This window comes from Ovis canadensis, chromosome 3 (genome assembly GCF_042477335.2).
Source record: "Ovis canadensis isolate MfBH-ARS-UI-01 breed Bighorn chromosome 3, ARS-UI_OviCan_v2, whole genome shotgun sequence".
In the NCBI taxonomy this organism is placed as follows: Eukaryota; Metazoa; Chordata; class Mammalia; order Artiodactyla; family Bovidae; genus Ovis; species Ovis canadensis.
In genome coordinates, this window is record NC_091247.1 from 174,106,484 (window position 1) to 174,129,238 (window position 22,755).

General features: G+C 38.4%; 1 protein-coding gene across 4 annotated transcripts in view; it reads left to right on the forward strand.

Annotated features, from left to right (window-relative positions):
• The window catches only part of APAF1 (apoptotic peptidase activating factor 1), an 81,856-nt gene that overhangs the window by 48,256 nt on the left and 10,845 nt on the right, over positions 1-22,755 (forward strand). For 3 of the 4 annotated variants that reach the window (XM_069585116.1, XM_069585118.1, XM_069585117.1), the window contains 8 exons: positions 2,120-2,248; positions 4,789-4,914; positions 7,088-7,207; positions 9,227-9,343; positions 11,221-11,346; positions 17,163-17,282; positions 17,596-17,721; positions 22,122-22,247. In XM_069585116.1, the coding sequence (XP_069441217.1) occupies positions 2,120-2,248; positions 4,789-4,914; positions 7,088-7,207; positions 9,227-9,343; positions 11,221-11,346; positions 17,163-17,282; positions 17,596-17,721; positions 22,122-22,247 (990 nt within the window). Of the gene's footprint in view, positions 1-2,119; positions 2,249-4,788; positions 4,915-7,042; positions 7,208-9,226; positions 9,344-11,220; positions 11,347-17,162; positions 17,283-17,595; positions 17,722-22,121; positions 22,248-22,755 lie in introns of all 4 variants that reach the window. The other variant, XR_011256028.1, reaches the window with a different exon arrangement.

The window sequence follows — 22,755 nt, forward strand, 5'->3', positions numbered from 1 at the left end:
CATATACGTCTTTTTGTGTCTGGCTCATTTCATTTAGCGTAACATATCAGGGTTCATTCATGTTGTGCTGCTGCTGTTGCTAAGTCGCTTCAGTCATGCCTGACTCTGTGCGACCCCATAGACGGCAGCCCACCAGGCTCCCCCATCCCTGGGATTCTCCAGGCAAGAATGCTGGAGTGGGTTGCCATGTAGCATGTGTTAGAACTTCATTTCTTTTTATGACTAAATAATAATCTTATATGGATATGCCATTTTTTGTTTATCCATTTATTTATTGTTGGGTTGTTTTCACCTTTTGGTTATTGTGAATGAATGCCACAAGAACACTGGTGTACAAGTATGTGTGTGAGCCCTGCTTTCAGTTCTTCTGTATATATGTCTAGGAGCAGAATTTCTGGGTCATATGGTAATTCTGGGCTTTCAATAAACCACCAGACTTTTCTATAGTGGCTGTATCATTTTCTGTTCCCACTAGTAGTGTACAAGGATTCCAATTTCTTCACATCCTTGCTAACACTTGCTTTTTTCCATTCTAAAAAAATTATAACTATCATATTAGGTGTGAAGTGGCACCACATTATAGTTTGGTTTACATTCCCCTAATGACTGATGGTGTTGAGTAAAATTTGAACATTAAAAAATAGCTGTTCTAGTGAAAGAGGAAAATAATTTTATATTGCGTGAAATGCTTTTCTGTTTTAAAAATCTGTAGGCCAGCTCTGTATTTTACTGGGTAAAACAAAGCTCTACCCTAAGATCATCCTTAACCACACATAGATTCCAGTTTCTTACTCTTGGTCTCTCTATTATTTTCCTGTCTTTCTTTTGAACTCTTTTGTGTTATTAGCCCACTCCTGTTATTACGTCTTTTTGTTACCCAATAATTGGGACAACAGCCTATTCTGTACTTGAAAAGTTTCCTTTATCACTCTCAGCCACTAATTCTTTTTTAAAAATTTATTTATTTTTTAATTGAAGGATAATTGCTTTACAGAATTTTGTTGTTTTCTGTCAAACCTCAACATGAATCAGCCATTGGGTATACATATATCCCCTCCCTGTTGAACCTCCCTTCCTATCCCACCCCTGTATCAGCCACTAATTCTTAAGAACAGCTTGTCCTGGGAAGCATTTTAAGTATGAGTTCCTGTCCTTTACTGTCGGCCCCTGATGCTGTGCTGCTTGCTACCTCTGTATGTTCACAGGGCTGTGCAGTCACAAAACATTTTCACGGCACCCACTGGAAATTCTTTTTTTCCTTCGTGAAGACTGTGCCTTGGTCTTAAATCATTATATGGTATATTGGTATAAACATTTTTATCATTTGGCAAAAACTTTGGAAGAGTATGTGTGCACACGTGCTAAGTCACTTCAGTTGTGTCCAACTCTTTGCAAACCTAAGGACCCACCAGGCTCCTCTGTCCATTGGATTCTTCAGACAAGAATACTGGAGTGGGCAGCCATGCCCTCCTCCAGGGGACCTTCCCTACCCAAGGATCGAACCATGTTTCTCCTGCATTGGCAGATGGGTTCTTTACCCACTAGTGCCACATTCAGCATTTAAAAATCTTTCAGAAATTGAAATGAATTTTAAATTACTCAAATTTGAATAGCTTTTTTTTTTGGTTCAAAAATGGGAAAATGACTGATAATGGAGTAATTTGGGCTCTGAAAAGAAATAGAAATGATTGAACTATTTCATTTTAGCAAGCCTCTGCTCTGTATTATTTTTATCATCTTCATTTATGAGCATGCATTTTCCCCTTTGAATAAATAAGCGTTAGGAAGAACTGTTCTGTATATTAATTTGGCTAGTCCATTTGTATATTCGCAAAGGTTTTATTTCTCCCTAAGCTTGCTTGAGAGATCATCTATGATAAGTTTTCTTTATAAGAAACAGATTTCAATATAAGCACTATTTAAAAACTATATATATATTAATTTGTTTTTTATGACTTAATTATGTCAATTATTAGTAGTTGTTTTTTCTTTAGGACTTGTACTCTATGTTTGAAACGAGAGGGTATTCTTTTGGAGATAAATTTAGTTTCACTTTGGGTATAGCAGATATTTTAAAATATCTTACTTTTATAGACATCTCTCTGTTTTATGTTGACAGCTTTTTGACATTCACACCAGTGGCCTGTTGGCAGAAATCCACATGGGCCATCATAGCACTGTCCAATACTGTGACTTCTCCCCCCATAACCATTTGGCAGTGGTGGCTTTGTCCCAGTACTGTGTGGAGGTGAGTAGTTGAATTTACTCTGTGAAGTCTGGGTCTCCAGAGGTACAAGAAAGTCAAAGAATGGGTTGCTTAAACCATTGACTGCTGAGAATGTTTGCTTGAGAAATCATAAGAGTGTTTTCTTCATAGCATAATGGCCTCTAGCTTTAGGATATTAAGCCACATTGACAGCTTCAATATTTTAGCAGTGATTGAAGACTTGGCTTGACAGTATGACAGAAAATGACAGGCAGTATCATTCACTAAGCATTTACTGAATGGTCAGTATGTGCCAAGGTCTGGGGAAGACAATGGAATGACCACTGGTTTCCTAAGCAGGAACATGGCATCTCTTAAATGTGGGCGTAGACTCTTCTGTAAAAGAGATGATGAGAAGTGAGTCCAGTTCAAATTTCTTAGATCACTGAGAAAGGTAAGATGGAAGTTAAATTTAAAATTGGTTAATCTAGGATTTTCATTGCTGAGTACTAATGAATAAAATGACTTCTCATTTATATTTATAATTTTGCCCTTAACTTAATAGATTTTATTGTACTCAGTGTCTGTATCCAGTGTCTGTGTCTAGAAGAATTCTACTCAAATGAGCTGCTACTATTAATTTTTTCAAAAGCAGTGAGTTTCCTCCAAAGATAGTTTTTTTTCCCTCCAAAGATGGTTTTTCCAAGCTTCGTTACTACTCATTCCTTAAGTGACTCTTACCACCAAGTAATGGAAGCCCTTGTGCTTGCAGCATAAGAAGATAGATATGGGCCTTTATTTGGAAAACAGGGAAGTTCATTTGGTTCACAGGCTCCCTTCGAAGGAAGCTAGACTACGGCAAGCATTTCTTTAGTGTTCCGTGCCTGTTCCAGCAATTTTTAGTGGGTTTTCCAACCTTGCCCTAATACGTGAAGGTGTGGCTGGAGAGTGGCTGAGCTGTAGTCCTTCAGCATGCAGATACAGATTAAGATGGGAGTGAGTGGATGAGCTCTAAAAGTTCTTCCTAATTCTGTGTACAGCAGTGCAGCTAACACTGAAGACCTTCCTGGTGAGAATCTTCCCCTTGAGTGTGAATGGGCTCCAGTCCCATTTGCAGCGGTGGTTAGGAGTAGGTGCTGTGGGCTGTGTTCTCTTCAGCAGAGACTTTGAATCGAAAGATTCAGAGCTACTAGGAGCTCTTGCACCTTACCTTACCTTATCCTCAAGGTAGGTGTGATTGGAAGTTTCCTCTTCCTGGATATTAGGAGTGAAGGAGCAACTCTTCTTTTACCCTTTCCATCACTTCTAAAATCCTTACCCTCTGTTTTTCTTAAAAAATCTCCGAGGAGCATTGTCTTCCTTTTTTTAAAGGTAGGCACTTACTTGGTTTTGGAGGCTGTGAACAACAGAAATGATTAGGGAGATCAAGAAGGGAAGAGAAGAAGGATTTTCAAGTGAGATTTTTCAGTTGTGGAACCCTTTTCATTTCTGGCCTTTTGCTCTGTATGTCTCAGCTTGGACTCAAGATAAGGCAGAGAAAATTTCCTGTAACTAATTTATAATTATAGAACTCACTGATTGAAAACCACTGGGCATGTGATGAAGTACTTGTTTTGTCCATGCTAGTTCTAAAATCATAAAGTAGGGGCTGTAATTCAGAGTGTAATGAGAGGAACTCAGGCACATGTGGTACTTCATTAGACTGGAATATATTTGAGTAATTTGCAGCAAAACTCAGGACAAAATGCAGCCAGGGTAGAGACAGACATTGACAATTTGTAACAAGCATGAATAACAGGAGACAAGTGTACCTGTACAATTAGTACATTCATTTGTTGTAGGGTTTTGCAGTCATTTGAAATGAATATTAGATGACAGAGGAGAATAGTCAGAATATGAAAGCCATTTAATGCTCATCCTGTTATTTTTTAGATTGATTTTTAAAAATATGTAAAATGTTTATATGATTCCAAATCAAAGCTTTATAAGTTTTATTCAGGGAAGTCTGACTTTCGTCCCTATCCCTTCCACTCTGGTCCCCACCTTCTGAAGGTAACCATTTTTGTCTTAGCATCCTGATATTTCTTTTTGCATGTATAAGCAGTATCTATATGTATAATATAGCCATATATGTCCAGCTATTATATATGTCACACTGTACTAATACTATACTCACGTTTATTTTTCATCTCATTTAGTATAGTTTGCATATATATAGTATTTATAAATATATATACACACACTTCTACAAAAACGTATATGCTATTCTTGGCAACATATGCCATAGACTAGTCATTGTCAGAGTGTTTTTCTCATACTTTTTTTAACGGTTGTATGTTGTCCCATTTTGTGATTAATGAAGTTTATTTAGTTCCCTGCCGATGGTCATTTGGGATTTTTGCTGTTAAAAACGATTGACGCAGTGAATAATCCACACAAGTTATTTTGTATTTTTGCTAGTGTATTTTTGGGCTGTAGTCATAGAGGTGGAATTGCTGGATCATTCTTGCTGTTTTTAATATGCTTGATATATTCAAAATACTTATTAATGTGATTTCCTATATATTGTGTTTATTCTGTAGTTGTGGAGTATGGACTCAGGTTTAAAAGTAGCTGATTGCAGAGGACATTTAAGTTGGGTCCATTGTGTGATGTTTTCTCCTGATGGATCATCATTTTTGACATCTTCTGATGACCAGACAGTCAGGGTGAGAAATATTGAGATTTTCATTTTAAACATTTAATGATGGTAAGCTTAATCTCCTACCAATTGAGAAATTGATGGGCACTATTGGGGGGAAGTAAAACAGAAACTGCTGGATTCACATTTATCCTTGAGAAGTGCTGGTATATGGACTGTAGCAGTCACATTCATTCAGTACATGTACATTGAGTGTTACCATGGCCCAGGTGCTGGAAAAATCCAGTGATAAAACTGCACTTTGGTTAATTTAAATATATTTCATCAGAATAACTTTTGACTCCCTACCTTAAATTCCTACATCCAATTACGTGCCAATATTATTAGATTCTTTTACTGCTCCTTTCCCTGGGTCCTGGTGCGCACAAGGTTTTGTTTGTGCCCTCTGAGCATTTCTGGCAGGTATGAGGTTTGAATAGATTCTACTTTTTAATTTTCTATCATTTATTTCTACTTTTCCATTTCAAGTTTAGGTACTCATTACCTGTTGTCTTTCTTATATTAATCTCTTTGCAAGTCTTTTCTTGGTTTTCTGTATACTGCTTGTGAGATATTTTCCTTATGTACAATGTGGACGTGTCATTTTTGCTCAAAAAGATAGTGACTGCCTTGCCTACCATTTGGAGTTAATAAATTACTCTTAAAATTCTCTATGGTTAAGGCTATTCTATACCAGTCTGTCTTCTGATTTATTCCTTCAAGTAACCTACACTGGACTGCTCACATTTCCCTAGACACCTTGTGCTTCCCTGCTTCTGTGTTTCTTACGTTTGGAATACCCTACTTCCCTGTATCTCTCCATGTTGAAATCCTAAGAATCTTCTGAGTCCCTTCAAGCTTTCAGTAAAGCCTTTCCTAGTATTCTGATCAGAGGACTGTCTTTTCTCCTTCAGTGCAATGTAACTTTGTGTCATTTTCTCATGGTACTTATCAAATTCTGCCTTGATAAGAATTTCACCTCCTCACCTCTGATGTGTCACTACCCCTCCAACTTGTTCACACATTTTAAATTAAGCTCTTGAGCCTGGAGACCCTGGTCTGTCCAAGTAGCATCTTATGCAGTATCTTGTACAAATTGTAGTTAAAATTCATTTAGTATTTACTGTATGCCAGACATTGGGCAAAGTACTGTGAATGTGTTAATTTGCTGATTCTCACAACAGTCCTTTTTGTAGCTGAGGAAGCAGTCACAGAAAGGTTATGTCAGTGCTATTTACAGTGTAATAAGTCTCAATAAGCTTGAGCCAGAATGTAAATCAGCACTGCTTCCTTCATTAAGAAAGTCTTATTTTAAAAAATCAGCTGTATCATAAGCATACTGTTAACAGTGTGTTTAGTGATAGAGTTGATTCCCTTTCTGGTTCAGGCTCCTTATCTTGCTATCAGACAATTTGAGAAATAGCAGACTCTTATCTTTGAGTAACACAGGGTTAAGTAATATACCCAAAGTCACAACTTTCAGTAGAACTAGAATTCGCACTAAGGCATCTTGATTCTAGCACCCATTGCTCTTAATAACGACTGCTTCTTACTATTCATGTTAATAAGGTGGAGCTAGTGGTAAAGAACCTGCCTGCCAATGCAGGAGACATAAGAGACGTGGGTTCGATCTCTGGGTCAGGAAGATCCCTTGGAGGAGGAGTTGGCAGTCCACTCCAGTGTTATTGCCTGGAGGATCCCATGGAGAGAGGAGCCTGGTGAGCTATAGTCCATAGGGTCACAAAGAGTTGGATGTGACTGAGGCATCTTAGCATGCACTGTTGTTTAGTCACTCATTGGTATCTGCCTCTTTTGTGACCCCATGGGCTGTAGCCCAGCCAGGCTCCTCTGTTCATGGGATTTTCCAGGCAAGAATACTGGAGTAGGTTGCCATTTCCTCCTCCAGGGGATCTTCCCAACCCAGGGATCAAACCTGTGTCTTCTACATTGGCAGGTGGATTCTTTACCTACTTCTTACTATTGAATGCAGGGAAGCCCTGCTTCTTACCAGAAAAGAGCCACCAGGAAAGCCCTACTTATGCAATTAATAAATATTTACTGTTGAATTATAATCTAATTGAAAATTTTCTAGCATTGGAGTGTGAAGTATGGTTGTATACGGTTTTAAGACTAAGACTGTCTTTACATTATTTCAGAGAATGCAGTGATCCTACTGTATTTTTTTTAAATCTCTTAATCAGCTCTGGGAGACAAAGAAAGTATGTAAGAACTCTGCTACAGTGTTAAAGCAAGAAATAGATGTTGTGTTTCAAGAAAATGAAGTGACGGTTCTTGCAGTTGACAATATAAGACGTCTGCAAGTGAGTATTTTTTAGAAAACAGTTGGAAAAATTGTTTTGATCAAACTCTGAATTCAAAATGGACTTGATCAGGCATAATTGTCTAGTATCTAAGAAATGCTCAGTAGATGTCAGTTGAATAAATACATAGGTTTTGAGCTGAGGCTCAGATAATGCTAGTATTTAAAATTAAACCTTGCTTTACCACACTCCTCTCCTTTTGTTAACTGGAAGCCAGGGAGCAGGAACATGTAAGAAAAGGAGACAAAATATTGGAGTGGCACTGGAGTGGAGAGAGAAACAGAATAGAGAAGAGGAGAGGTGGGTAGAGGGAGCAGGCACATGGAAGGTGTGAGAGCTGGCAAGCTTGAGACAGACTGGCAGGGGAGGCCAGAGCTTCAGTTCTGGAGCTGCAAAGCTCAGCTGGAAGTAGTAGAGGGAACAGTGACTGTTCACTCAGGAGACCCAGGTACAAGTTCAAGCTTTGTCGTCAGCTAGTTCTGTGATGTTGAGTGAATTGCATCACTTCTCAGAGCCTCACTTGCTTCACCTAGAAGGTCCTTTTCATTTAAAAAAATCTGTGAGCTGGTTTATAAGGGTCATGTTGGAGTCCAAATACAGTAAGCAGAGATCTGGGAATAAATTGTCTACGGCATGTGGTAATTTCTCCTTGTCTGCTGTGAGGGTCAGAATCCAGCAGTGAGACACCTCTTAAATATAGCTTGTTCTGTGTTTTACAAGTTTTACTGTTGTCCTTAATGTGTTTATGAGGAACTCCTCATGTCCTGTATTTCTGGTATGAATTGAAATGTGGAGTTAAACGTGGTTTCCTCATTACTGGTTTTTAGCAGACTGATTGTTCCAGTTGCAGTTTTTTCCTACTACAGTTTTCTTGTCAAGTTCAATATTTGTATTACCTTTATTAAATTTATATAACCTTTCTTTAGCAGTAATCGTAACTGTAAGACTTAAGTCATCTGACTATTAAAAGTATCATTTTATTATGTCTTGGTTGTGGAAGAGTTTAGAGAATAAACTGACCAGTAATCATTCCATTTAAGTGAACATACAGTTTTTTAGTCACTACTTAAAAGAATATGAAAATTGATTTTTGAGGGAAAGATATTCGCCTTTTAATAGTTCAGTCTTCATTTTGAATGTCTAAGAGAACATGCTGGGTAAAATATTGTAAAGAAAAAGCTACTTTGATTGATTGATCCTATAATCTTTGTCCCTGAAACAAAGGTGATTTGCTTATTTCATATTGAAAAATAATTTAGGACTTTTAGGTTGTAATGCTTAGTTAGATTTATCCGACAGTTGACTTAAGCTTGAGAAATATTTTCCCAGGCCACATGTTTTAGTTGAATGATAGGCATTTTTATTAGTGGGATTTTTAAAAATAATCTTTAGTTTTGGTACAGATTATGAAATGTGATGCTCTTAGTTTATACCTTGCAAGTCCAGTCACCCAAGTTGTGCTAATGGGTTCTTCTCCAGTGCCTCCTTCTCCCAAAAGAAAGAGGAGAAAAAAAATCTTACTATGCAGTGTCTGGTGAAGAATTTGGAGGATGTAAAACCCAATTTAATTTTAATTTGTCTTTTTATATAATGTCTGTCTCAGTCCTGTTTCACCAAACCCCTTGAAAAATGAGAAGTGTATTTTAACAAACGATAGCACTATTAAAATGGGCTCTGTGAAGAAATGGGAAAGAGTGTGTGGAGCTAGCTGTGAGATTACAAATCAGGCAGATGTGTCTCAGGTGGCCGGCACAGCAGCTGCTTTTTAAACCTTTTAAAGCTCATTTTATTTTATGAAAATGTATATGAACCACGAAAGTAAAATGAAATGAAAGTGTGAAGTGCTAAATGCAGCTGCTGAGAATAGAATAGGGCTTTGTTGTTCCCCTGGGAGCTCTTGTTGGTTATTTTCTGTTTTATTTTTCCAGTTTATTTTCTGTTTTATTTTCCAGTCTCTGTTCTAAAGAACAAAAATGGCTCTTACAGTCTAATACCTGATTGTGCCTTATTTTTCATTAGCTCATTAATGGAAACACAGGTCAGATTGATTACCTAACTGAAGCTCAAGTGAGTTGCTGTTGTTTAAGTCCACATCTTCAGTACCTTGCATTCGGAGCTGAAGATGGAGCCATTCAGGTATTCAGTTCTCGTCTGCAGAAGCATTCTGAGCAGTATAGTTTTTATTTAAAATTAAGTAGACACTTGGCTTTGTAGACTTACATAGTAAATAAATCTTTCTATGGTATATTAGTCATTCCTCTGTTAGATTAAAAATAATCTTAGAATCCTATGGTTGTGTATTTTTCATATTGCTTTTATTGCTCTGTCTCATACTTTTTGTGTTTTTGTGTTCTTTATTCACTGCCCAATTGTCTTGCTGTTCCTGAATTATATTAAACATTCTCAGAGATTTAGTTATGCAAAGAGCATTTTTTTCTCTTCTTAGAAGCTCAGCCATATAGGGGTATAAGTTGTTCCATGTTGGTTCTGATCAGGTTCATTGAGAATTTCAGGCTTGGTACCTTATATTTACTCACCTCACCAATCTTTGCTGTCCTGCTTTTGGTATTAGAAGTACACCTGTTTACCACTTGAAATCCTTAATTTATCAAATAAGATTAAATAAATAAAAATCAGGTTGAAGGAAAAAGGATAGTATAATGGAAATTATTTTGGGAAAAAAGTGATTTCATCACGAGTGAAATTCATCACAGAAGCATATTTTGTCTAGCTACATAATGGTTCAGAGAACATGGTGGTTTTTCTTTTTCTCACCTAGCTTTTTGGAATTATTTCTTAATTTGTTAATTATCACACTAGCAACATTTATTTTACTTTGGCTTCATTGTGATAAGGAATTATACAAATACTCTCCAGTTCCATTTGCCCCACAAAGAGGAGACTATATATATATTTATATTTTTTGAGTTTTTTCCCCTTCCAGCTTTACTGAGATATAATTAACATACAGCATTCTGGTGGCTCAGTGGTAAAGAGTCTGCCTGCCAATGTAGAAGACATGGGTTCCATCCCTGGGTTGGGAAAACCCCCTGGAGAAGGAAATAGCAGCCCACTCCAGTACTCTTGCCTGGGAAATCCCATGGACAGAGGAGCTTGGCAGATTACAGTCCATGGGATCAAACAAGAGTCAGACACTACCTAGCGACTAAATAGCAACACAGTGTATGTTATTTTAAGCTGTATAGCATAATTATTTGACTTACGTTGTGAAATGGTTATCACAATAAGTTTAGTGAACATCTGCCATCTCATGTAGTTACAGAATTAAAGAAATAGAAAATTATTTTTCCTTTTTGATAAGAACTATTAGGATTTACTCTTAGTAACTTTCAGTTATAATATACAGCACTGTTAATCATATTTATTATGTTGTACATTGTATCCCTTGTACTTATTTAGGGCTTATCTGCTTTTTTGATGTGAATTTATTTGACAGCCTTTTTGACATAGTCATTAGGTTTTGAGTTATGTTCTACTTTTCTTAATCTCTGCATTTGTCATTAATCTTTAGCCTTTTTAAGTCTCTGTAGTGTACTGCCTTCCAGCCCATTCATACCCTCTTTTCCTTTACCTGTCTCTCACCATCCTTTATCTTTCCTTGTCTCTGTTATTTTGTAAAGAGATTGCCTTGTCTCTCATTGCAGATGTTTTTCTTTCTTCCTTCTCATCCATCTTAAATGTCATTTGCTTTTTGGAGGCTGAGCTTAGACTGCCATTGTTTGATGAATTGGGTAGCTGAGTACTCAGAAGGACCACTGGTTCCCACTGCTATCTGGTTATTTTTTTTATTTGAGAGTGTAGATGTGTGTGCGTGTGCACAGGTGTGTCTGTTTTGTGCTATTCACTTGTGTGTCTTTAGTTAAACTGAAAGCACTATGAGATGCAAATTCTATGCCCTTCTGTAGTCTAGTTTTGATTTAATATTTTCAGAGTGTAATTCAAGTGTTGCTGAATATCCTTGTATTAACTTTCTGCAGTTTTCTGCTTTGTAGATTTTAGAACTCCTGAACAACAGAATCTTCCAATCCAGGAATGCACACAAAACCACTGTTCGGCACATCCAGTTCACAGCTGATGGAAAGACTCTTATCTCAAGCTCTGATGATTCTGCAGTTCAGGTGAGAAGGAGGTTGCCCTCCTAATGGGTGTAACGCTGACTCCAACAAGGGAACACTTTGGTTGTGACTCAAATCCAGCACATGTTTTAAACTTTCAGATGACTTTGGGCTTCCTTTTAGATTATGCACATGGGCATAAACGAAACCCATTCTGTTTTGTGTTTTTCTGTGCATGAGGCAGGCAGTTTGGCTTAGAGCCCTCTACTGGGAGATTGTTTACTTTGTCAATCAAGCATTCATTTGAATTCTCCCACCTGTATTGGTGTTTGGATTTGTGTCAATATACTTCATGCCACATTTATGTAATTTCTGTTTATTTTTCTTTACACTAGTAAAATAGTAATTATTTTAGATTGAAATATTTTCATTGTTTCCTTTAAGAGTAAGATATTTATTATAGGGCTAAAATCCTGTGAAAAAAGAATTGTTTACCAAAGCTAAGAATTGTGGGTATAGAGGTCTTAAGCCTACTGTATGTTCTTTTAAACTTTATTTTTAATCAAAGTTCTAGTACATATACTTTTAAAACTCAAATAGTACTACAAGGCTCTTTAATAAAAGCAGACTCCCCCATTTCTCTTTCTCTTAAACCACCGCTTTTAGCTTTTAGATATTTTTGTTGTTGTTATTTATCTTCATGTTCCCACAGTGCATATTTATAGTGATGATTCTTAATTTTTGGCTTTGACAATTTATTGAATTTTTCATATTAAGATGAAAATTTAGCTTTTTTCTCCTCCTGCTTACCTCCAGTGTGTGCACCCACCCTTTTATCAATCCCCCTCACCCCAACACAATCACAAAAAAGTTTTTTTTAGGTCGTTGGTGTCACTGTTCAGACTAAGTAGAACAAGTGTACTGTGGATGCCTTTTCTGCCTTAGTGCAGTTCAGGAAACACTTAACCTGGTTGTAGCTGGAAATTATTTTACCCTAAAACCTTGAAGACAATGTTCTATTTTCTTCCAGATGTTAGAGCTCATGTTGAGAAGTCTGAAGCCATTCTGATTCCTAATCTTTCTCTTTGGATGGTTTTAGGATCTTCCATTTGTCCTTAGAATTGTGAAATTTCATGATGGTATGTCTTAGTGTGTGTATTTCGTCCATTGTTTTGGATTTTCACTACCTTTCTCAATTTGGACTTACGTTTTTCAATTCAGAGAGGTTTATTTGAATTATTTCTTTGACACCCCCTGCCTTCCATATACTTCTTTTTTCTGTTATTATTCCTTATTCAGATACTGGATCTCTTGGACTGATCATCTGATTTTCTTTTTCTACATTTCATCTTTTTGTATACTGTGCTCTATTTCTTGGGAAGTTTCCTCAGCTTTATCTTCCATCCCTTTCTTTGAGCTTTTCATTGGTATATTTTTAATGCTGGAGAGCCTTTCTGATTTTATTTGTTCTTTTTGAAAGTATGTAGGTATTCTTGTTTTGTAGATGAAATATCTTCTTCTCTGAGGATAGATGGATATGTAAATAATATATGGTGGTTTAATCGCTATGTCTGACTCTTGCAACTCCATGGACTGTAGCCTGTCAGCCTTCTCTGTCCATGGAATTCTCTAAGCAAGAATGTTGAAGTGGGTTGCCGTTTCCTCCTCCAGAGATTCTTCTCGACTCAGGGATCGAACCTGGGTCTCCTGCATTGCAGGCAAGTCTCCTGCATTGCAGAGAGGGCAGTGGCGACCCACTCCAGTACTCTTGCCTGGAAAATCCCATGGGTGGAGGAGCCTGGTGGGCTGCAGTCCATGGGGTCGCTAATAGTCAGACTCGACTGAGCGACTTCACTTTCACTCTTCACTTTCATGCACTGGAGAAGGACATGGCAACCCACGCCAGTGTTCTTGCCTGGCGAATCCCAGGGACGGAGGAGCCTGGTGGGCTGCCGTCTATGGGGTCGCACAGAGTCGGACCCGACTGAAGCGACTTAGCAGCAGCAGCAGCAGCTTCTGCATAGCAGGCTGATTCTTTACTGACTGAACCACCAGGGAAGCCCAAATAATATATAAATGATACAATATATGTTATATATAATTTTTCTGTCAAGATTTAATTTTCCTTCATAGTTGTCCTTCCCTCCAAGTTTGTTTTCTTTCTTTACAAATATATTTATTTGTTTGGCTGTGCTGGTTCTTTGCTGTGGCACATGGGATCTTTGACCTTAGTTGTGGCATGTGGGATCCAGTTCTCTGACGAGGGATTAAACCTAAGCCCCCTACATTGGGAGTGTGGAGTCTTAGCCACTGGCCCACAAAGGAAGTCCCAGCTTTTATTTTCTTTTTGGTTGTTTTGGCTTCTTATTTTAAAGGCTTTTCTGAGCTGAGTGGTCGTCATCCACTACCCAGAGATGGATGCTAAAATGCTGATTGGGATGCTCTTTGTTGACTGAGACCTTCTCTGAAAGGCGATCTGGATGGAAAACTTCGTTGTCTGCGTCTTTGGGTCTGTCTTGGTCTTGTCAGATTCCTAGAGAGGAGTCTCCCGTCTTCTGCCTGGAGGGTGTAGATCCCACAGACAGGCTCTAGAGCTCAAGGTGGGGAAGGAGGAGGAGGGGCTGCAGGTGGCGCACTGTCTCAGCGCTTAGTGTACAGACCTTTGCCGCTCCCCCTGATCTCACAACTGCAGTCCTACCCTCAGCTGTCCTTGAATCCAGAGAGTCTTCTTTCTAGTTTGTTTTAGGAGCATTAATCTGCACTACTTTATTCTCTTTTATTCCCCTCATAATGACTTTGTTTGGTATTCAATAGCGACTTGTTTTCCTGGGTCTACAAAGTCAGTTACCATTCTCCTGCTTTACAGCCTCTGTTTTGTTATTTTCTTTCTCATTCTCTTGACTTTGTCATTTTAGTGGGGTTTTAGAAGTAAAGGAGATAAATGCATATGTTCAACAGAAGTTAGTATGTATTCTTTTATATATTTATGTATTTCCTGCATGTATTTATACTATTAGAAACTATTTTGGAAAAAAGTCTTTTATGTCTTTGTGAGTCGTATATGATTGGAATGAAGTTTGCCTTTAGTACAGAGACTTACTCATTATGGAATCCCATGATAGTAGTGTATTAGCTGTGAAACTCAGTGTAATATTCACTTTTCTTCCTCTCCAGATGGCTTTGAAATGGGTAAAACTAAGCTATATCTGATGAAATTCAGCTGAGACATTATATACTCTATAGCCTTTTTGTCAAAAGCTAAAGCCATAGGCTTTATGACCTGCTTGAAGATCAGATGTTCTCAGCCAGAGGGAGAAATAATATCTATGAATATTTTTAGAATCTGAGTTAAGTTATTTTTAGAAATGAGTTGTGTTTCATCCTCTCTTTCTGCTCTACTCAGAATACTTTTTAACATTTAAAAATGTTTAAAATGTTTTAATGTGTATACATTCACGTAACAAAATTCTTGGTAGGTATTTCTAAGAATTGACTAGTTGGGTTTTTGTTTTAGTTTTTTAGTGTTTTAGTTTAATAATCAATTGGAGGTTTGGTTCCCCCACCCCCCAGCTTTATTGAGATTGAATTGACAAAACTGTAGTATGTTTAAGGCATATAATGTGATGATTTGATATCTGTATACATTGTGAAATAATTACCACCATCAAGCTAATTAACAAATCTGCAAATACCTCACACAGTCACCGTTTTGGAGGTTTATTTTAATCATCTTTGTATCCCTAGTGCCTGTGAGGTAGTAGGGATTTGGTAAATCTTTGTCAAGCTGAACAAAAGTTATTGCCAAAATTTGAAGAATCAGCTCTCCTGATGATAGCACCTAGAGCTGTAAATATTGAGGTCTATTTTGGTAGTTTTTTATCTTTTTACCTGGATGTAAATAAAGCCCAAATAGTAGCTGTGTTCACCTGAGATTGAAAATATATCGATTCTTACAGGTATAAAAGACTTCTTTAGCATTTTAAAACATTTACATTTATATAGCTGAAAAAATTCTAGTGTACATACATTGCAAAAATTACAGCTAATGGTAGAGACATAGCCAAACTCAACCTTTATACATTTGACTAACGTTGGTAGAAGTTTAGCTGTTATATAAGATGATTCGATTAGCACAGGACATTTAAGTCCAACAAAAAAGTATCTTTGTCATCATTGCCTTATCAGAAAGCAACTGCCAAAAAAAAAAAATCTGCTAAGGCTAGTCTCTTCACCCTCAGCGATTGTCAAATTCTTTGTTATGTCTGCTCAGGAGGGCTCTCTAACTTCTTGATGTGGAAGGTAGCAGTAAGAACCTCAGTCAGGAATGAACACTGAGTCAGACACAGCTGGGAATAGCAGTACCAGTCAACCAAGAGGAGCTGTTAATAGAAACCACTGATCTTGTCATCTGCTAAAGCCCAGAAAGTTGAAGGAGGGAGCCAGAAACTTTCTATGACAGTGGTCCAGGGTATTTTATGTTTAGTCACTCAGGGTGCCTTTTTTTCTGATACGATTTGGGGAGCCAGAAAGCTTCTGTTTCTTCCCCTCACCTTAGCATATCTTATTGAGCTCTTAAAATACCGAAATTCTTAATTCATTCTCAGAGTTACTCTCACTTCCAGCTCCTCTCCTAAGGTCCCTTGCTCTCATACAAGATAACCTTGCTTCTGCGAATGGGCACTCAGAGACAGAAAAGATGGAGATATCTGAGAACCAGGGCATGGTGGAGGTGGGAGGGTGGCTGCTAAAAGTGGAGGATAGAGGAGTAAAGAAAGAGGGTAGTTAGTTCAGTCGCTCAGGAGATGTAATTTCTTTTACAATTTGGCCTAAGCCTGATAGAAAAAGCCTCAAAGGGATTTCTACTGTTTAACCTTCACTAGTCAGAAACTAGACCCAGAATATTATTAATGTGCATATCTGAGATGATGGCTGCTTTTTCTTTATCTTTTTATCTCTTCTGTTAAAAAAAAAAAAAAAAGAATTCTGTGGGAGACTGACTAATTGCCTGAAGCCCAGAAGTCTAGCTTCAGGTTCTCTGGGCTGTTTCTTAGGATATCTTCTCAACCTTTCCCCACTACTGTTCCTTCTGCATATCCTGTACTCCAGCCAGATTAAACTGTGAGCAGGTCCCTGTAACCTTTCCACCTTTTCCTGCTCCTGTGCTTTAACTCAAGCATTCATAGTGGGTGTTTGAAATGCCCTTCTCCGTTTGTGAATCATAATTCCAGTTCATTTCTCAAGCCTACTTCGAACGCCCTGTCTCCAACATTGCAGTCTCTTCTCTTTCCCTCGTGTCATGAGGAGTTCTTCCTGGAGTGCCATGGGAAAAATGATCTACTGTATCACTTGTCATTTTGAAGATTGTATTGGGGGCTAGCTAAGATATCTGAAGCTCAGAAATTCCACAACCTGGTTTGAAGCTGCTCTGGTCAGTGGACCTTCACAGGCAGTAGGACCAGTAGGATTCAGTAGTTGAGCTGGAATCAGGGCTTGGCCTAGCTTGTGAGGTTCAGAAATCTATGAATATGTAATTGGGATAATTTTCTTTGGAAAATTTAATCAGATGGTGAGCTCACTGGCATATTGTGACTTTTCTCTATCTTCTGACATAATTAACTGCTCTCCAAGCAACCGAAGGAAACAAATTTTGTTTAGGAGGAAAAATATTTTATTTTGCCCTTAGTCAAGTTAATTAGCTCCAGCTTTTCTCTTCTCTCTCTGTAAAATGGGGATACCATATTCTTATTTGGTTCTTGTCTATGTTTTACTGAAGTGCCATGCAGATGAAAGACTTCAGACAAGGGAATGCTTCTCCCCTACCCTTCTAATGGGGTATTTTCAGAAAAGGGTTATAACAGACTTATTTCTTTGATATTCAGATATGGAATTGGCAGTCAGAGGACCCTTTCGTTCTCCAAGCCCACCAGGAAACAGTGAAAGACTTTAAACTCTTGAAAAATTCAAGACTGCTTTCCTGGTCATTTGATGGAACAGTAAAGGTAATTTGTAACAGACGTTTCTTTGTTAAGAAATACTCTACTATTGTATTGATTATATAGTGACAGCCAAAAGCAGATGGCTGATATGTAAATACTTAAATTTTTAAATTTCTAAAGTAGAAATGCCTGTTTTTTGTTTATTGCAGTCATTTACATCTGCTGTGTGTCTATGAACATTTGTACTAAAAGGCGCTTAAAGAGGTCAGAACAACGAGTGTGCTGAAGCTCTTGTTTTATAGCTCTCTTCTGGCTAATTATGGTCAGTAATACAAAATGTTCTGAAAAGTGTCAACTTCTGAGTTTTTCTTTGAAGGTATGGAATATTACTACCAGAAGAATAGAAAAAGATTTTGTGTGTCACCAGGATACAGTTCTTTCTTGTGATATTTCCTCTGATGGTGCTAAGTTTTCTTCTACCTCTGCTGACAAGACTGCAAAGGTAGGTCAATTGGGTGAAAGGTGCATGCCTAAACCTTGAGTGTTGGTTATGTATTGTGAGTCTAACTAATGTGTAAAATATTTCCCTGGTGGCTCAGATGGTAAAGAGTCCATCTGCAATGTGGGAGACCTGGGTTTGACCCCTGGATTGGGAAGATCCTCTGGAGAAGGGAATAGTTACCCACTGTAGAATTCTTACCTGGAGAATTTCATAGACACAGGAGCCTGGTAGGCTACAGTCTATGGATTTGCAAAGAGTTGGACATGACTAAGTGATGAACGCTAACTAATGTGTAAAAGAGAAAAATAATATTCTGTCTACATGTCTAAGTGACGAACGCTAACTAATGTGTAAAAGAGAAAAATAATATTCTGTCTACATGTCTGTCTCATAAATTTTTGGAGGATGACCATTGGCATTTAGTTTGTACCAAATATGTTAAGTGAATGACACTGAGGACTTTTGATTTCTCCTTTACTGATATATTTTTGTCTGTTAGTAATCAAACATAGCATCTACTGCATATTATAGAAATAAAAAGTGTTGAAAGAGATTTACATTTAATTGTACACCCACAGTTAAATTTTTTGTAATCGATGTAAATTGATGCTTCTGAAAATCATATTCCAGTGAAATGATGCTGCCTGCTCGGGGGCACTGAAGACTCCATCCTATTCTTTTTTCTTCATCTTTATTAATGGGATTGTTATCTGTCCATCTTTCCAAACTGTAAACCTTGGAATTGCCTGGGATTTTCCTGTCTTCTGTGTTCTGTTGATTACTACTCAGTGTCTCTTGGATCCTTATTCTCTTCCTTTTCCCCACCCCTAAGACCAGGCTGTCCTCTTTCACTGGTGGACCTGCCACTGGTCTGCGCCTCCTCCAGTTTATCTTCCCTGCTGCTGCCCAAGTGCCCTGTTGAAGCTCCTCTGAGACTTGGTGGTTTACAAGCCTATATCCTTAGCTCATCTCTGTCTCTTTCTGCTGAATTGTTTCCTCTGTGCCAGGCTACTTCTACTTCCACCTTTTTGTGCACACTGTTATCTTCGGCTCAACTCAACCTTTTATCCTTTTTTATATCAGTGCATCGTGACTCATGCTTTCAGATCACCATTTGAGGTCAATTCTTCAGTGAACTCTTTCCTGGCCCTCAGGCAGGATTAGCTCTTCTACCTTAAGTGTTCCTATTACATGTTCTCATGTTAATCATTTACTTCATACCACTGTTTGCTCAGCCATTTATGATTAAACTAGAAACTTTTCAAGGTCAGGGACTGAATCTGGTTATCTTTGTGCTACCAGTTCTTTGCTCAGTGTCTGGAACATTTTTTCAGTGTGTGCTTGTTAAATGGTGATGACAGAACCACCAGGGAGAATATTGGAAGGAAAAGAACAGCATCTTTCTGCCAAGATAGTAGGTTGGTATAGGGATTATAGTAGGGTCATGATGGAGAGTTGTGACAAATGGGGTCCACCAGAGAAGGGAATGGCAAACCACTTCAGTGTTCTTGCCTTGAGAACCCCATGAACAGTAGGAAAAGGCAAAAAGAGGACACTGAAAGAGGAACTCCCCAGGTCGGTAGGTGCCTAATATACTACTGGAGATCAGTGGAGAAATAACTCTAGGAAGAATGAAGAGACAGAGCCAAAGCAAAAACAACACCCAGTTGTGGATGTGACTGATGATAGAAGGAAAGTCTGATGCTGTAAAGAGCAATATTGCATAGGAACCTGGAATGTTAGGTCCATGAATCAAGGCAAATTGGAAGTGCTCAAGCAGGAGATGGCAAGAGTGAACATCAACATTTTAGGAATCAGCGAACTAAAATGGACTGGAATGGGTGAATTCAAATCAGATGATCATTATATCTGCTACTGTGGGAAAGAATCCCTTAGAAGAGATGCAGTAGTCATCACAGTCAACAAGAGTCCAAAATGCAGTCCTTGGATGCAATCTCAAAAACGGCAGAATGATCTCTGTTCGTTTCCAAGGCAAACCATTCAATATCACAGTAATCCAAGTCTATGCCCTGACCAGTAATGCTGAAGAAGCTGAAATTGAACAGTTCTATGAAGACCTACAAGACCTTCTAAAACTAACATCCAAAAAAGGTGTCATTTTCATTTATAGGGGACTGGAATGTAAAAGTAGGAAGTCAAGAAACACCTGGAGTAACAGAATGAAGCAGGGCAAAGGCTAGTAGAGTTCTGCCAAGAGAACACACTGCTCATAGCAAACACCTTCTTCCAATAACACTAGAGGAGACTCTCTACGTGGACCTCACCAGATGGTCAATACGGAAATCAGATTGATTATATTCTTTGTAGCCAAAGATGGAGAAGCTTTATACAGTCTGCAAAAACAAGCCTGGAAGCTGACTGTGGCTCACATCATGAACTCCTTATTGCCAAATTCAGACTTAAATTGAAGAAAGTAGGGAAAACCACTAGACCATTCAGGTATGATCTTCATCAAATCCTTATGATTATACAGTGAGAACTAGATTCAAGTGATTAGTTGTGATAGAGGGCCTGATGAACTGTGAATGGAGTTTAGTGACATTGTACAGGAGGCAGTGATCAAGACCATCCCCAAGAAAAAAAAAAGCAAAAAGGCAAAATAGTTGAGGAGGTCTTACAAACAGCTATGAAAAGAAGAGATTCGAAAGGCAAAGGAGAAAAGGAAAGATATACCCATTTGAATGCAGAGTTCCAAAGAATAACAAAGAGAGATGAAAAAGCCTTCCTCAGTGATCAGTGCAAAGAAATAGAGGAAAACAATAGAATGGGAAAGATTAGAGATCTCTTCAAGAAAATTAGAGATACCAAGGGAACATTTCATGCAAAGATGGGCACAATAAAGGACAGAAACAGTATGTACCTAACAGAAGCAGAAGATGGTAAGAAGTGGCAAGAATACACAGAAGAACTATACAAAGAAAGATCTTTATGACCCAGACAATCACGATGGTGTGATCACTTACCTAGAGCCAGACATCCTGGAATGTGAAGTCAAATGGGCCTTAAGAAGCATCACTATGAACAAAGCTAGTGGAGGTGATGGAATTCCAGTTGAGCCATTTCAAATCCTAAAAGATGATGTTATGAAAGTGCTGCACTCAATATGTCAGCAAATTTGGAAAACTCAGCAGCGGCCACAGGACTGGAAAAGGTCAGTTTTCACTCCAATCCCAAAGAAAGGCAATGCCAAAGAATGCTCAAACTACTGCACAATTGAACTCATCTCGCATGCTAGCGAAGTAATGCTCAAATTTCTCCAAGTGAGGCTTCAACAGTACGTGAACCGTGAACTTCCAGATGTTCAAGCTGGATTTAGGAAAGGCAAAGGAACAAGAGATCAAATTGCCAACATCCATTGGATCATTGAAATAGCAAGAAAGCTAGTTCCAGAAAAACATCTTCTGCTTTATTGACTATGCCAAAGCCTTTGACTGTGTCAGTCATGACAAACTGTGGAAAATTCTTCAAGAGATGGGAATACCAGACCACCTTACCTTCCTCTTGAGAAATCTGTATGCATATCAGGAAACAACAGTTAGAACTGGACATGAAGCAACAGACTGGTTCCAAATCAGGAAAGGAGTACATCACGGCTGTATATTGTCACCCTGCTTATTTAACTTATATGCAGAGTACATCATGAGAAATGCTGGGCTGGATGAAGCACAAGCTGGAATCAGGATTGCCAGAAGAAATAAATCAATAACCTCAGATATGCAGATGACACCACCCTTACGGCAGAAAGTGAAGAACTAAAGATAGGCTAGGAATTTCAGTCCCTATTATCTCATTTAATTTTCACTTTACAGGTGTTACTATTCCCATCATACAGATACAGAAACTGAAGCCAGAGAAGCTCATGTGGTTGTCCTAGGCCAAGGAACAAATAAATTGTGGAGCCAGCACTCCACTCAAGTCTTCTTCACTCTGTAGACCATTTTGCTGTTCTTCCTTCTGAGTCTAAAGAAGTTAAGGAAGCTGTGACTTTGATCCTTATCCTGAAGTTTACTTGAATAATTAAAGGGAAACTAAAATATTAACAAGGTTGCTAATTGGCATTTGGGCCTCCCGTAAAAGGTTATAAACTGCTGAATATTAGTACGTCATATGATTGAATTTATGTCTAACTAGCCAGTAAAGAATCTGTCTGCAATGCAAGAGACCTGGGTTCAAGCCCTGGGTCTGGAAGATCCCCTGGAGAAGAGAATGGCGACCCACCCCTGTATTCTTGCCTGGAGAATTGCATGGACAGAGGAGCCTGGCGGGCTACAGTCTATGGGGTTGCAGAGTCACACTGAGCAACTAACACACACAGCACTCGAGGCAGGGTTTGTAGATGCTTATTTTGAGATTTCTAAACAATCTGAATTGCCTTCCAGATTTGGAGTTTTGAACTCCTTTCTCCTCTTCATGAATTGAGAGGCCACAAAGGCTGTGTGCGCTGCTCTTCCTTCTCTGTGGACAATACCATGTTGGCGACTGGAGACGACAATGGAGAAATCAGGGTAGGGTGTTTGCTGACATGAAAGCACTGTTTTTCTTATAGCTTTGGCTGATCCTCTGTACCACATCGGGGCCCTTTGTTAATGTAACAGGGAAGCACAGGCCATGGGGTTCTGGTTGGATGAGGCATGCTTTGTTCTGTTTCCTGTGCACGTTGTGTTCACAGCTGCACTCCACTGCAGAAAAGAATTCGTTTTAGAGTTAGAAGCGTTTCCTATGTATGTGAGAAGGCAGATGCCGTAGTTATTTGCGGTTGGCTCTCTGCTGTTAGCTTGAGAATGATTCATCCTAATTTTTGGATCTGAACCAAAGATTGTTTTTAGTGGCAGAATTTGAGGAGAATAATTTTTGTTAATTGTTATCTAGATTATAAATGAATTGCAATTCTGCTGTTTTCTGCACTGAAAGGTCTCTTTAGCACTGTATCCATTAAATAGTCAACATTTAGAGTAGGGCCTGTTGCTGTCCTCATGGGGCTCTTTGCTGCTGGTTGTATTGGAAGCACTGGGT